The following is a 14465-nucleotide window of genomic DNA, read 5'->3' as shown; positions in this document are numbered from 1 at the left end:
GGGATTGAACCCCGGCCCTTGGCTGAGAAAGCACCGAGTCCTAACCACTGGACCGCCAGGGAATTCCTGCATCTCAGCTCTGACAACTTGTTCAACCCACCTCTTTCAGAGCCCTTGTAGCCAGAGCCTCCTGTGTGCAGCCCTTCCCCTGCACTGGCCTTGGTTCCCATGTCCCACTCTACCTTCAATCCTTCCTACTCTCTGCTCCCTGTGCATCTTTTGTAATCTGCCCCAGCCACTTTTGACAGAGCTCCCATTGTGATGTCAAGAAAAGACGCACAGGGACTTCCCTGGTGGTCCAGTGGTTAGGGCTCCGAGCTTCCACTGCAGGAGGCATTGGTTCGATCCTTGGTCAGGGAACTAAGATCCCGCATGCCACACAGTGCAGTCAAAGAAAAAGAAGGAAAGAGAGAGAGAGAGAGAAGGAAGGAAGGAAGGAAGGGAGGAAGGAAGAAAGAGAAAGAAAGAAAGAAAGAAAGAAAGAGAGATACACTAGTTAGCCTATGGGGTACCAGATACTGTAATAACAACAGCAGCAGCCGGTATTTATTGGGCACATGCTATGTCCTCCTCGGTTCATGCTAAGTGTTTTACGTACAAGATTTCATGAAATGAGTTAGTACACACAGTACTTAGAACAGTATATGGACATAGTCAGTGCTCAATAAATTATAACACCTCATAACACTCCTGTCAAGTAGGGACTATTATTCATCATCCCCAATTTATTATTTTTTTTCCTCCACAACGTGCCTTTTTTTTTTTTTTTTTTTTTTTTTTGCGGTACGCAGGCCTCTCACTGCTGTGGCCTCTCCCGTTGAGGAGTACAGGCTCCGGATGCGCAGGCTCAGCGGCCATGGCTCACGGGCCTAGCTGCTCCGCAGCATGTGGGATCTTCCCAGACCGGGGCACGAACCCGTGTCCCCTGCATCGGCAGGCGGACTCTCAACCACTGCACCACCAGTGAAGAACCCCTCAATTTATTATTTTTTTAAGTTTTTTTTTTTAGCTTTTTTTTTTTTGGCTGGGCTGCACTGCATGCAGGATCTTAGTTTCCCGACTAGGGATTGAACCCATGCCCCCTGCAGTGGAAGTGCAGAGTCTTAACCACTGGACCACCAGGGAAGTCCTCATCATCCCCATTTTAGAACTGAGAAAACTGAGGCCCAGAAAACTTCAGAGATGCGGTGAATAAGGGGGGAGCTGATCTCGGGCCCAAACCTGCCTGATCACAGGGTCTCTCCACGCAGAAGCACTGAGACTTCCATCAAAAATGTAAAAAGTTTTGGGACTTTCCTGGTGGTCCAATGGTTAAGACTCCATGCTTCCACCGCACGGGGTGTGGGTTCATCCCTGGTTGGGGAACTAAGATTCCACATGTCACGCTAGTGAAGCCCACGTGCCTAGAGCCCATGCTCCGCAACAAGAGAAGCCACTGCAATGAGAAGCACATGCACCGCAACGAAGAGTAGCCCCTGCTCACCGCAACCAGAGAAACCCCGGGCACAGCAACAAAGACCCAATGCAGCCAAAAATAAAAATTTAAAAATAAATTTAAAAAAAAGAACAGCTGTTAAAGAGATGGGCCACCCCAGGGTATAAGATAGCTGTGCGACTTTAGGCAAATTGTTCAACCTCTCTGATCCTCAGTGACCTTATCTGTCAACTGAGAACAGCATTAGTACCTAATTCATGGGGCTGTTGCAAGAAGTCAATAAGGTAATGCCTATAACGCCTGGGCTCGGTAACTGTCAGTTTTTATTATCACTAAATATTGGAGAGAGTGATAACTGTCCAGAAAGGCTGGGCTCCCTCCAGAATGAAGGCCAATCTCAAGTGAGAATCTCTGTTTAGCAGGACCGCTCAACTGTGGAAGAGAAACTCCTGAGAACCAGCCCTCCCTGGGCCATTATCCTGATTCCATCTGAGTTTGTCTTCCAGTCTCTGAGCCTAAGTTCTTAACCTTCAGAAAATATCAGAATCATCCAGAGAACCTGTTTACCATGCATATTCTTAGAGCTCTCCCTCCAGGAGTCTCTTCTAGGTTTTAGATGAGGCCAGGGATTGGTTATATTAAAAACACCCCATGTAATTCTCATCCAGAGTCTGAGACACTGCCCTAAACCAGGGATAGGCAGCCTTTTGTGGAAAGGGCCAGAGAGTAAATACTTCTGGCTTGTGGGCCAGATGCTCTGTCACAACTACTTAACTTTGCTATTGTAGCAGAAAAACAGCCAGACATTAAGCAGAAGAAGGGGTATGGCTGTGTTCCAGTAAAACTTTATTTACAAAGACAGGTGGGGGGGCCGGATTTGACCTGTGAGCCTCTGCTCTCTGCCAGCCCCTATCTCTTCTATATATAACCAATGAAGACACAGGCATGTATATCAAAAAAAGTGGTATTTCTTTAATTTAAAATTATGATCTGGAAAGAACCAGTCAGTTGAAGCGATCCAAGCTTCTTCTTTATACCCAGTTGGAACAGACACAATACTGGCTCAGATTGCCAACCCCAGAGAAAAACCAAACCAAGCTGCAAACCCTCAGGAAGTCCCCGAAGCTACCCTGATGGGGCCATCAGGCTCCATGGAGGGAGGGCACCCAGGCTGCCAGGGGCTGCTGCTTTCCAGCCACACTGAGAAGACCTCTCCTTCTGCAACCCAACTCCCTCACCAGCCTGATTCCTCTCCACTGCTCTGTAGCTGGCACTGCACATGTCCCCCGCAGACAGGATGGTGGTAAAGCAGTCACCTCCCAACCACCTTTGGGGGCATCTTCCCATAATTGCAGCAGTGGAGCTGAGCAATTCTTAACGTGCCCAGAAGGGCAGCACCTTTGTTGTTTAGCTGAGATCTGGAGCCTTGAGTTTTTTTTTTTTTTGCGGTATGCGGGCCTCTCACTGTTGTGGCCTCTCCTGTTGCGGAGCACAGGCTCCGGATGCACAGGCTCAGCGGCCATGGCTCACGGGCCCGGCCGCTCCGCGGCACGTGGGATCTTCCCGGACCAGGGCACGAACCCGTGTCCCCTGCATCGGCAGGTGGACTCTCAACCACCGCGCCACCAGGGAAGCCCTGGAGCCTTGAGCTTTAACCATCAGTCACGTGTGGCCAAGGCCTCGGCAGCAAAATGGCACACTTGGGAAATGATCGGGAAAGATGCAAGGGTCTCGGTAATCGATGGCGATTCTGAAAATGAAACAGACAAATGCCATCTGGGTAAAGTCCTTACAAATGGGGAGGAAGCATCAAGTCAGAACAGTGAACACCACCTCCTTCGGCACTCCGAGGTCGGTCTGCTCTTCCCCGAGCACAGAAGTCCAAGGTCCCACTTCTTAGGTCAGTTTCAATTCTCCCACTGCATACATTCAGGGCCAATCAGGCCTTCAGAGTCACCTAACCAGTCAGTGGGAATCTCACAAGAACACAAGGCGCTGAATACTGTGAGAACGGAGTCCAGGGTGTGATGCTGAGCAGGCTGTTTTCTGCACTGAGTTTTGGAAATGCACAGTCAGTAGAGAGGAAAGGAGGAAGGGCGTGGCCAGAGTTGCCCTCGGAAGCCTTCCCAGAGGGGTTCATGAACAGAATAAATACAACTGGCTTGCAGCAAGCCTTCTGGAAGAAGCCAACAGGTCGCCTCAGACCCACTGCAGTGGGGCAATAAGTAAAATTTACAGCACCCAAAGCCTGATGCTTGACCTGAGTCAAAAGCTGTTGGGACAAACCACCAAAGGGCTGCCCGGGGACGCAGTGGAAGACCAGATGGCGACCAAGCTGTCCCCACCACACACAGAATTCCTGAGCCCGACGGGCTGCAGCCTGGGTGTACGGCAGGGGCAGCCCAGGGCACTAACAGGGCCCCTGCTGTGCCCGGGTGCAGTGGGGTGGGGGGACAGCACGGTACTAACTAGAGTCCCCTGAGAACTGAGGCACAGTGAGAAGGAGAAAAGGGTGGGGTTTCCTCCTCAGGCCCAGCTGTCACTCTGCCTCCCAAGGGGAGGAAGAAGATATTTTTGTGCTACTGCCAGCACCACTGATGTTATCTTACTCCAAAGGATGGCACCTGGGTGGGGGGCGGGTATTTCCGCACAGACCCCCAAGCTGTGAGATGGTCCCCAGTGAGGGCCGACAGTTGTTCTAGTCCAAGTCTGGGTCATGTCACAAGCCCTGGCTCATGACAATATGGGTCCCATCACCAGCACCTGACCCCCACCTATCCAATCTTCAGGTTCTTAGCAGGACAGCTCAAGGGGTAGGGGGAAGAGAGTTTGGGTCCCAGGAACCCAACAAATTCTTTTTCCCAGTCTGCTTCATTTCTAGGAAACCGTGGACCCCTAAATGTCTATCAAACTGGGAGCCGTCCACATGGCCAGGCCTAGACTGAGGCCAACCACACAACCCACTTACAAGACCACGTGGTGTCATCCATTCACAGCAGAAGGCTGGCTCGACCCCTGCCCTCACTGGATGATGCTGTCTGGCTGCCCATTCTGGGCCACCTGTCCAGGGTCAGAGGCAGTGGTGGGGCTGGGCATGTTGCTCTGCAGGTAGCGGCGGAAATCTTTGATCATGGGCCGGAGGACCTGGATGAGGACACTCAGGGCCGCCTGGGTGCCCTCCATGGCCTGAGCCTGGCGCTCTTGGGCACAGGCCTGCACCTCCTGGGAGCGACGGATCATCTGTAGCAAGTCATTCTGCTGCTCCAGGTGCTGGGCAATCTCCTTCACATGCAGGTTGGTAACCCGCTGCTCCTGGATCAGCTTGGCTGAGTTGAGGGCTATGCGGCTCTTGAGCGCCTGCGGCTTGACTGAGGTGTCAGCATGCTGGGCCATCATCTCCACGGGGGCCTCCGCTGGCAGGGGTGGGGGGGCCTCGGCCGTGCAGTACTCTACCACTCCCTCCTCCAGCGTGTGATAGGCGGTCTCTGCGGGGACTGTGGGGAAGAAAGAGCAAAGGCAGTGGCAGGTCACCTTCTAGAAAGAGTGAGGCTGGCCATGTGGGGTGGGGAGGAGGCCATTAAGCCCTCCCCTGGCTTTATAGCCTTTCATATATAAATCTAGAATCTAAGGGGTTTAGAATCTTAATCTACTTAATAACCAAAGGGCCAGCCCCAGAGCTGGCAAAAGCAAAGATGCTAATAGTAAGACCAGCAAAAAATGTAGAGCGCCTACTATGTGCTAACCCTTTGCACTCTTTAGCTCCATGAATCCTCATAATGACACCAAGAGGTAGATACTGTCACATTCATTTTCAGAGAGGAGGTAGACTCAGAAACATGGAATGACTTGCCTAAGGTCAGCGGATTCATCAGGTCCAGGAAGAAATGCAGGTCTCCCCCAGTCAGAGTCTGATGTGTTCATAATCACCCCCACTGAGCTGCTTCTGGCTAATAAAGGCAGAGCCACATGCTCCCCGAAGTGCCCCACTGGTCCAGCCTCCTTCAGTGCTTTCTTGACTTCCATGTCTTTTATGGCTAAGCAGAAAAGGAGGTGGGAGTGGGAAGGCAGTAGCTAAAGTGCCCAATAAATGCCTCCCTGTCTCCTTGACCACCGTGGTCAATGGAATACCTAAAGGTCCTTCCTCTTCCAGAATAGCAACTGATTTAGACCAGTGTTTGATTCCCTTTCCCACCTCCATATCCTTGAGAAATATGACACTGTGGGGTTACGGCACTCACACACACACACACCCAATTCCCCCAAGCCCCATTGAGAATCACTGATCGAAACAGTTCCCAGCCCATCACAAAGAGCACTTAACAGTCATTGGTGCAAACCTTTATCTGAACTAAAAAGTCCAACCAACCAGTTTCGATGTCATTCATAGCCGAGAAACTTTGAAGCCATTCTAGCTGGGCTGTTTGGGCCTCCAAGCACGTGGGAAAGGTCAGTCTTCTCCACCCTTTAATGCCAACATCCACTGTGTGCCCCCAACCCCACCAGGAAGCCCCCTTTCTCTTCTGAGTCCTTAGGTTCTCCCAAATGACAGTGCAGTTATTCATATATTCGTCTTATCTGTCTTACTAGAATATAACCGGCCTATCTCTTAGACACCTTGGTAATCCCAGTGCCGAGCCCAGCGTTTGGCACAGAATTGCCCTAATGGTTGATGAGTGAACAGAAGGGTAGATTAACACCTGGAACCATGAGGTTCCTCAGCAGTGCCTGATGAATGTCCACCACACTGAACACCAGAATGTCTTTGTCCAGAATCGATGTCCACCTACCTATTTATTCAACAAATATGTCCTGACTGCCTACTAGGTGCTAGGCCCTGTGTTAAGTCCTGTGGAGATATAAACATGGTCTCTGTCTTCAAGAACCACACAGTTCAGTCATGGACATAAATGGTGGCAAAACAGTGGAGAGCAAGCCAGCCCGTCAGAAGTCCAGACTGCGTGCTGAGGAAGTCCCAGAGAGAACAGGATCACTTCTGTCTGGGGATCTCTTGGAAGGCCTCAGGGTCTTCCAAGACTCCCATCTGACCTTTGACCCTTGGCAGCCAACCTTCCCTGGGCTGCCCCAGCTCTTGCTGGCCCTTCCCATTTAGGCACGCCAGACTGGGTGGGAGAGGTCACTCACTCTGTGTCAGGGTGACCGTGGCTGCGGCTGCAGTAGCCGTGGGTCCAAGGGCCACGGGGTGGATCTCTGTGGTACTGGGCAGGCTGATGATGGTGGCCTCACCCAGCAGGTTGCAGATGCGCTGTTGCATGGGGGTGAGCAGTACGGGGGCTACAGCTGGGCCACCAGCGCCACTGCCACCACCTGTCCCAGGCCCACCAGCTCCGTCTTCCTCAGTGGGCCCTGGGGCCTCGCCACCCTCCACAGCCGCCCGGACCTGGGCAACCTTGCGACGGACCTCGGTCTTGAGGTCAGACCACTTCTTCTTGACCTCAGGCAGCTCCCTGCGGCAGGTGGCCACGGCGTTGACCCTTCTCAGGATGCCATGCCATGCCGCGCTCTTGGCAGCCAGAGGGACCCCAGCGTTGAAGTGGTTCACCAGCAGGTGCTTCTTCAGTTCCAACTCCTCCACGATGATCTCCACCTCTCGCTCAGAAAAGTTCATCTTCCTTTTCTTGGCTGGGACGGCCATGGTCTCTCCCCACCTTGCTTTTTAAAGAAACTATAATCCCCTAACTGCCCCAATTCCCCTTCTCGCCTTCCTCGGCCTTGCTCCTCACCCACCCCCCCTACAGGGGATAGGCCGGCCTTGTCCAAGGCCAAGTACCAGGCCTTTGGTAACCCCCCTTGCTACGCAAAGTGCGTAGGGCCCAGCCCCGACCGGCCCAGCTGCTGCCAGCCAGCTGCGTAATGGCTTCCTGAATCTGCCTCTTCCGCCGGGATGTGCGGAGATCCGCCCACTTCCCCTCTTCCCGCCTCGCAGCCCTTCTCCAGGGGGACCCGCCCTCCCGGTTGGTCGCGACTCAGATATCACGTCGATCACTAGCTCTTTCGATCTGTCGCTCAGCTAAAGAGCATGCCTACTTACTGGAATTGGCCTGATCATTGGTCTAAAGGTGTGTCTGTCGCTACAGAGCGCTCCACCCAACCTAGCCTTTACTCACTTCCATTGGAAAGTTGTCCTGTCGTTCAATCATCAGTATTACGACTTTTACGCCGTTAAATTAAGCTATTTTATTGGTGGTTTTAGGGAGTTAGATTACCAAAACCCGGCTTCCTGAGGATTCCTAGTGCTTTCGGTCTTGAGCCGTTAGCCAGTTAATTTTCAGTTCCACCCAATGGCGCAAACTCTGCCTTGCAACCGCAGCTCACAATTGCTCCTCACGCAAATCCTACTGCCCACCGGAGAGTGCGATCTCTCCTTACACGACGGCCCCTCCCATCCTTACGATTTCGCCGTCTAAACAGCGTTTCTCAATGGAAATAGGACGCGGGGCCTTCCGCCTGCCAATCACATGACTTATGCCTATCGCACAGTGATTTCCTCTCTCCGGCCCGGCTCAGCCAATCCCCGCCTCCCTCAGTTTGAATGGCCCCAGGCTGAGCCGGGATCGCCCCGCCCTCTCCATTGATTCGGGTAGTCAAGGGCTGCATGGGCAGTCCTCGGTGGGAGGTTCCGCCCCTCCGGGTGGCCCTCCGGGTCTGTGACTGGTCGGCGTCGTGCCTGGGGGAAAGGCCATCCAGGAGGCGCGCGGCGGGGCGGGGCTCCCGGAAGCTGCCCATCCCGCCCGCTTGCCGGCACCTCGGAGCCCGCGCTAGTGGACTGAGGACACCGGCGTGTCTCCCGCGCTCTCCCCGCCGGCCCGTCACCCCTGCCTCGCGCCCGATGGTGAGCAGTGTGTTGTGCCGCTGCGTGGCTTCCCCGCCGCCGGACGCCGCCGCCACCGCCTCGTCGTCCGCCTCATCGCCGGCGTCCGTGGACCCTTGCGGCGGCGCCGTCTGCGGGGGCCCGGACCACCGGCTGCGCCTTTGGAGCCTTTTCCAGACTCTCGACGTCAACCGCGACGGCGGCCTGTGTGTCAACGACCTGGCCGTTGGACTTCGGCGCCTGGGACTGCACCGCACAGAGGGCGAGCTCCAGGTAGGCAACACGCACCGTCCGCATGGGCGGGGAGGGGACCCCTGCACTTCCGGGAGGTCCAGGTGACAGGTCTGGTCTGCACGACCGGCTTCTTTGGCAGTACGTTGGAGCTTGGCAGGCTTGGTGGACGGCCTCTCGGACCGGCTGGGACCTCCTGAGTGACAGACGGACACCCCATTTATGCCCTGTGGGGAGTAGAGCTCCTTCTTGGCCTCTGTGGGCGCTTGGGCCAGGGGGAAAGGCTCTCCCTGGGTACAGGTGGGCACCTTCTGCGCATTCTGATGGTAGAAAAGCCCCTTTTTGCTGGGGCTTTCCCCAAAGTAGAAGGTCAAGTCGCAGGAGTCCGGCTTATGTCACCTTCTGACCTCAGGACTAAGCTTGGATGCTCCCCTCTACCCATCGTTAATGGTTTCATCCATCCTCGTCCAGGAGCACCCCTCTCTCCCCTCTCGTTTCCATGCCCGTGATGGGCCCTGATCTGGTTCCTCTCAGAAGCATGTGGGAGTTGGAAAAAATGGGGACTGAGGTTTCAGGCAGATCGTGACATGTGGGTGGTGAGAACTGACAGTTCTCATGGGTTAGATTCATCCCCATTGACATGCCTATCCAGAAAATGGGATCGTGATCTCTTACAGGGTTGCAGATTAGAATGAAAGAATCTAGGGGAGGGCTTCCCTGGTGGCACAGTGGTTGAGAGTCCGCCTGCCGATGCAGGGGACACGGGTTCGTGCCCCGGTCCGGGAAGATCCCACATGCCACAGTGCGGCTAGGCCCATGAGCCATGGCCGCTGAGCCTGCACATCTGGAGCCTGTGCTCCACAAAGGGAGAGGCCACAACAGTGAAAGGCCCACGTACCGCAAAAAAAAAAAAAAAAAAAAAAAAAAAAGAATCTAGGGGAAAATTCGTCGTAAAAGTGAAAGTGTGGCCCACCTAAGAGGGGATTTTTTCCCCTTGTCCTGGAGTGGGCACCTGGCCAAGGGGGAAGCGGGGACAGAGATGTGCTGTCCTTTCTGTATAAAAACCTCAAGCAGAGGCTGGTTCTTCCCCTTCTGTCTCTCATGGTATGTTTTCCTACCTGACTTTGTAGCTGTAGCTGCCCTTTTCCAGTATTTTATTTATTGTGGCTTAGCCTGATTTATAACCTGGAGGAAGACTACTGAGTATTTTAAGTAAATTGTTTCTCTTCTAAGTTAGTTCCTTTGGTCCATTTGTACATACCGCAATTACAGAATCTCATAGCTAAGTGTGAAAAAATTTTTTGGTAAAACGCCAGTGAGTTAAACCAATTAGTTTGTTTAACTAGGTGTAGGTGTACATAAAATTTTTAATTTTACATTTTACATAAAATTTTACATAAAATTTTTAACTCATGTCCAGAATATCTTGGATCAACATCCAAGCTATGTAACCTACTTAGGATAAGCCTAGGAAGACCAAGGTTAACACTGTGCAAGGTAGAATCATTGGGTTAAGTCCAACAGGCTTAGAGACATGTTTTTTTTTTAAGTCTTTTCAAGTGAGTTTTACACAAAATGGTGTTGTGAGCTGGATATTTTCCAATCCAGAACTGATGAATAAGTCACTTGGAAAGATAGGATGGCTGAACTCAGAGGGTCTGTGTCTTATGGGCTTAGGGAGGTGTGGGCCTAGGAGAGCCCCTTTCTGCTTTTATGAACCTACCCACCTGGCATATGCCACCAGGAGCATCGAAGGTTCTTGGCTACGGGAGTGTATTCAGTGTTTATACCATGCTTTGTGCCTCACCTGGAGTCACAGTGTTTTTTCAGTTCATGGCACATCTGATATTGATCCTAATCCATTTTTTTGGCAGTAAATTTCTAAGGGCAAATAAGGAGAAGGTGATCATTTTTCTTTCCAGTATTGAAAGGAAACCTTTTAGATTAGCCAAAGGGAGCCTAGCCCGTCAGGGTCACATTGGCTCTAAAATGTTTAACTCTGTGGCTAAGTTCTACCATCTGAAACAATTCTTTTTTATCCTTTCGGTGTATGGCTTTAGTATGGACTACTTCTACTTTCAGCTTATGAATGTGAAATTATACAGCTTTGAGAGATTGGGAATGATCCATTTTATTTGTTTATTACCTGTGGCGGAGCACAGGCTAGTCTGTGGCGAATGGTTTAAGTATTAGAGAGAGAACCTGCCTTTTTGTGAATAGCTGGGCAACAGGAAGACACCCTGCCTCATGAACCCCATACTACTTCCTGTTGCAATAGTATCAGTATTAGCTACATGCAGGAAAAGTAGTGCTGCAGTTTTGCAGAAGTAGCAAAGGCAAAAGAGAATTTGGGGGGCCCTTCAGTTCAAAATGGGTTATCTGCCATGGGAATAGGCATTGAAAAACACAACATCAAACTTCGGTAGCTGCTTCATGTAACCCACAGGACCAGTCTGAGGTGCTAGGGTTTGCACGGGAATCAGCTGTGAGGGCTTATCAGTGGGTGATGGGTGAACCAAGGCCTTGTGACTACACACAAAGCCTCCCACTAGCTAACCACCACTGGGTCAAGTTTTCTTTAGAAAAGAACCAGCGATTTTTGGCATCTGCCTTTGTTTCAGAAGGAATTGGGACAGTCGAGAAAAATTTACTTAAAATGGCAGTGGGCAGAGAAACCAATGGCAGCCCGCCAGAGAAATTTTCTTTGTAAAGGGCATGTGAGCAAGAAGCCTGTCCTGGGACAAAAGAAGGGAAGAGTTTATTAATGACAGAAAAAAGATGATGACAACAGTAGCAACTTTAGGAGATGAGACTTCAGCTAGAGCTAATTATAGCATTGCCTATTTAAGGCATTTTCATGTGACCAAACAAAATCTCTGTCTGAAAACAAATTTAAAACATAGGTTAGAACTCAGGCAGCCAATTAGGGAGAGAACACAAGCTGTGTTACATGTCTTCAGTTGTTCCTTCAGCTGAGGCTTGTGGGGCTCTCCTAAGGGGCTGGTGTTTGATGCAGGTGAGGATTCTAGAAGATGGAGGGGTTGAGGTTGCATATGTGCCATCTAGTTTGAGCCTCACAAACTGGGCTTTGGGGAGAACTTGAGGAACAATCCTTTTAGAACCACACCTGTTATTCCCAAAATAGATTTCAGGATTATCCAGAGATTATCCTGTCAAAAATGAGAATCTGCCCTGCCCTAAATCTCTCCTTGACCAGAGCAGTGTATAGGAGGCAGTCTCTGTTGACCTGAAATAATCGAATGGAAGGTCATTAATATCAAGTTGGTATTGCTTAATCAGACAACTGTTGAACTCTATACCTTTTCAGTGTTTGGCCATTTGTGGGGCAGGTATTTGCATAAGTAGCTGGATTTAGGTAAGACAGTCTACAGAAAAAGAGCCTTTTCCGTAGAAAAGGGGCAGACATAATTTGGTATAATAGAATGACACATTAGAAAAAGAAAAATGCTCTTTGCAGACTGGATTGAGTTCACATATTAAACTGATTGTGTTGTATTATAAAATTCCTGGCTTGGAGAAATTATCAAGTCAACTAGAGGATATTTTTAAAAATTAGTTGATATCTGGACTTCCCTGGTGGTCCAGTGGGTAAGACTCCATGCTCCCAATGCAGGGGGCCCGGGTTCGATCCTTGGTCAGGGAACTAGATCCCGCATGCATGCCACAACTAAAAGATCCCGCATACTGCAACTAAGAAGTCTGCATGCCACAACTAAGAATCCCACATGCTGCAACGAGGATCCCACATGCCGCAACTAAGACCCGGCGCAACCAAAATAACTAATAAATAAATATTTTTCAAAAAATTAATTGATATCTGGAAAAGTGGAGCCAAGTACCCTGATCCTAAGACTGAGTAATAAATAAGAATATACCAGAGTGGGCCTGATCTGGACCTTCAGTGGATGAATTCCTTTGATCTTCAAAGAGCCATCAATTGTTGAAGCCTCACAGAAACCACGGGGGAATGAGAAGAACAAATATTTTGCTGGTATTCATTTCTAGCCCAGCTGAGTACACAGCCGCAGGGTGAATTCAGTGAACAAAACTGTACTCAGAGAGGACTAGTCTCATTAAACTAAATCTGAGCAGACTTTTCATTTGTTAACCATTTCTTCTACCAGTGTGAATTTCGCAGAACCGAAGAATTTAGTCTCAGACAGGTCACTGGCCATCATAGGCCAGCCTCCCACCCAGTGTGGGAGGCATTCCTCCTGTGGCATCCTTCACAGAGGGTCACCCAGCCCATTCCTTTGTGGACCTAGTCGGGGCCCTTGTGAGTTCTTTCTTAGATCAGACTGAAGTCCAGTCTGCTTGCATCTGCTACCCATTTGCCCCAAGGGTACCTTCAGGAACAGCCCAGAAACGTGATCCAAGGGTCCTTGAAAACAGCTGTCTTATCTGAAAACAGCTATCCTCCTGTAATCTCTGCTGCTGCTCAAAGCAGTAGATTTCACCATGCACTTCTTCCAAGGTATGCTGTCCACACTCCATGGCCCCTTCCCTGAGGCAGTGTGCCCTGGAGTTAAGACTACAGATTTTCCCTGGAAACATTACACGAAGTGAAGGAAGCCAGTCACAAAAGACCATATATATTACATGATCCATTTTCTATGAAAGTCCAGAATAGGGAAAGCTGTAGAGACAGAAAGTAGATTAATGGTTGCCTAGGCCTGGGAGCGGAGGGGAACGGAGAGCTAGGAAGGGGATAACTAATAATAGGTCTGGGGTTTCTTTTTGGGGGGGGGCGTTCTTTTTTTTTTTTTTTTTCCCAGCCGTGTTGGGTCTTTGATGCTACGCGCGGGCTTTCTCTAGTTGCGGCGAGCAGGGGGCTGCCCTTCATCGCGGTGCGTGGGCTTCTCATCGCGGTGGCTTCTCTTGTTGCGGAGCATGGGTTCTAGGCCCACGGGCTTCAGTAGTTGCAGCACGCGGGCTTCAGTAGTTGTGGCACACAGGCTTAGTTGCTCCGCAGCATGTGGGATCTTCCCGGACCAGGGCTTGAATCCGTGTCCCCTGCATTGGCAGGCGGATTCTTAACCACTGTGCCACCAGGGAAGCCCAAGGGTTCTTTTTGAGGTGATGAAAATGGTCTAAAATTGACCACGGTGGTGGTTGCACATATCTATGAATATACTAAAAGCCATCAAATTGTACACTCAAATGGGTGATTTGTATGGTATGCAAATTATATCTCAATTAGACTTCTTTAAATAACCCAGTACCGTCTTTGTGGTATAATGTTAACCTGGGTTCAAGTATTGTCTGTGCTGCTTGTGAGCTATGTGACCTTGAGCAAGTTACCCAACCTCTCCAAGTCTTATCAGTGCCTCCTTATCTTGGTAGTAGGAATACCTACTTCAGTGGGTTTTTGTGGGATTGAATTAGAAGAAGTACAAAGAACCTGGGACAGGGTTCGATACAAAGTGACATTTTCCCCCATCGAGCCTGAAAATAAGATGCCCACAGTTGGTCGTATGCTCTACGTATTTTCTTAGGTTGCTAAGGTGAAAAGTGGGCTAGAAAGAAGGAGAAGGTCTGGGGGATGTGGGTAATAAAGGGTGTGTCAGTAATAAAGGGTGTGTAGCACCCAGGGAGAGCACAGTCTGCTGTCAGCTGACAGGGCTGCGGAAAGCCTGGGCCCTGTAGCTTTTAGGAAGATTAAAATAGAAAAAGAAAAGAAAAGAAAAAGAAACCCCAGTGGCAGGGGATTTCTAAGAAGTGGTCAAGTCACTCTACACCCAATGATGTCTTTGGCCCAAATGTTTCCCTGGATGGAAATGGGCCCCCTTGAGCACCGCTCTTGTCAGCCTGTTGCCCGTTTCATGAGCCATAGATGGTCTTTTCTCAAATATAGAGTTCACTTTGAGGTTGTGAAAATGGAAGCTTCAAGTAGAGCTTAATTAAAACCTTTGGAGATTATGTCACTCACCTCACTAGTGTGTAGAAGTG

General features: G+C 50.5%; 2 protein-coding genes across 4 annotated transcripts in view; one reads left to right on the top strand and one right to left on the bottom strand.

The window, feature by feature from the left end:
* Positions 1-4456: 4456 nt before the first annotated feature.
* Positions 4457-7088, bottom strand: NAIF1 (nuclear apoptosis inducing factor 1; the record flags this gene model as incomplete). The annotated part of the gene is made up of 2 exons (XM_079706832.1): positions 4457-4929; positions 6578-7088. The coding sequence occupies 2 exons, from the start codon at positions 7086-7088 to the stop codon at positions 4457-4459; spliced, it is 984 nt and encodes a 327-aa protein (XP_079562958.1).
* A 1194-nt stretch (positions 7089-8282) lies between these two features.
* SLC25A25 (solute carrier family 25 member 25) overlaps positions 8283-14465 on the top strand; it is a gene marked incomplete at both ends in the record, with an annotated part of 30444 nt that continues 24261 nt past the window's right edge. For all 3 annotated transcript variants that reach the window (XM_079706574.1, XM_079706573.1, XM_079706572.1), the window contains one exon: positions 8283-8537. In XM_079706574.1, the coding sequence (XP_079562700.1) occupies positions 8283-8537 (255 nt within the window). The remainder of the gene's footprint in view (positions 8538-14465) is intronic.

The sequence above is a fragment of the Hyperoodon ampullatus genome, assembly GCF_949752795.1.
Source record: "Hyperoodon ampullatus genome assembly, chromosome: 6".
In the NCBI taxonomy this organism is placed as follows: Eukaryota; Metazoa; Chordata; class Mammalia; order Artiodactyla; family Ziphiidae; genus Hyperoodon; species Hyperoodon ampullatus.
Note: the sequence above shows the minus strand (reverse complement) of the source record. Positions and strands in the feature narration are given on the sequence as shown.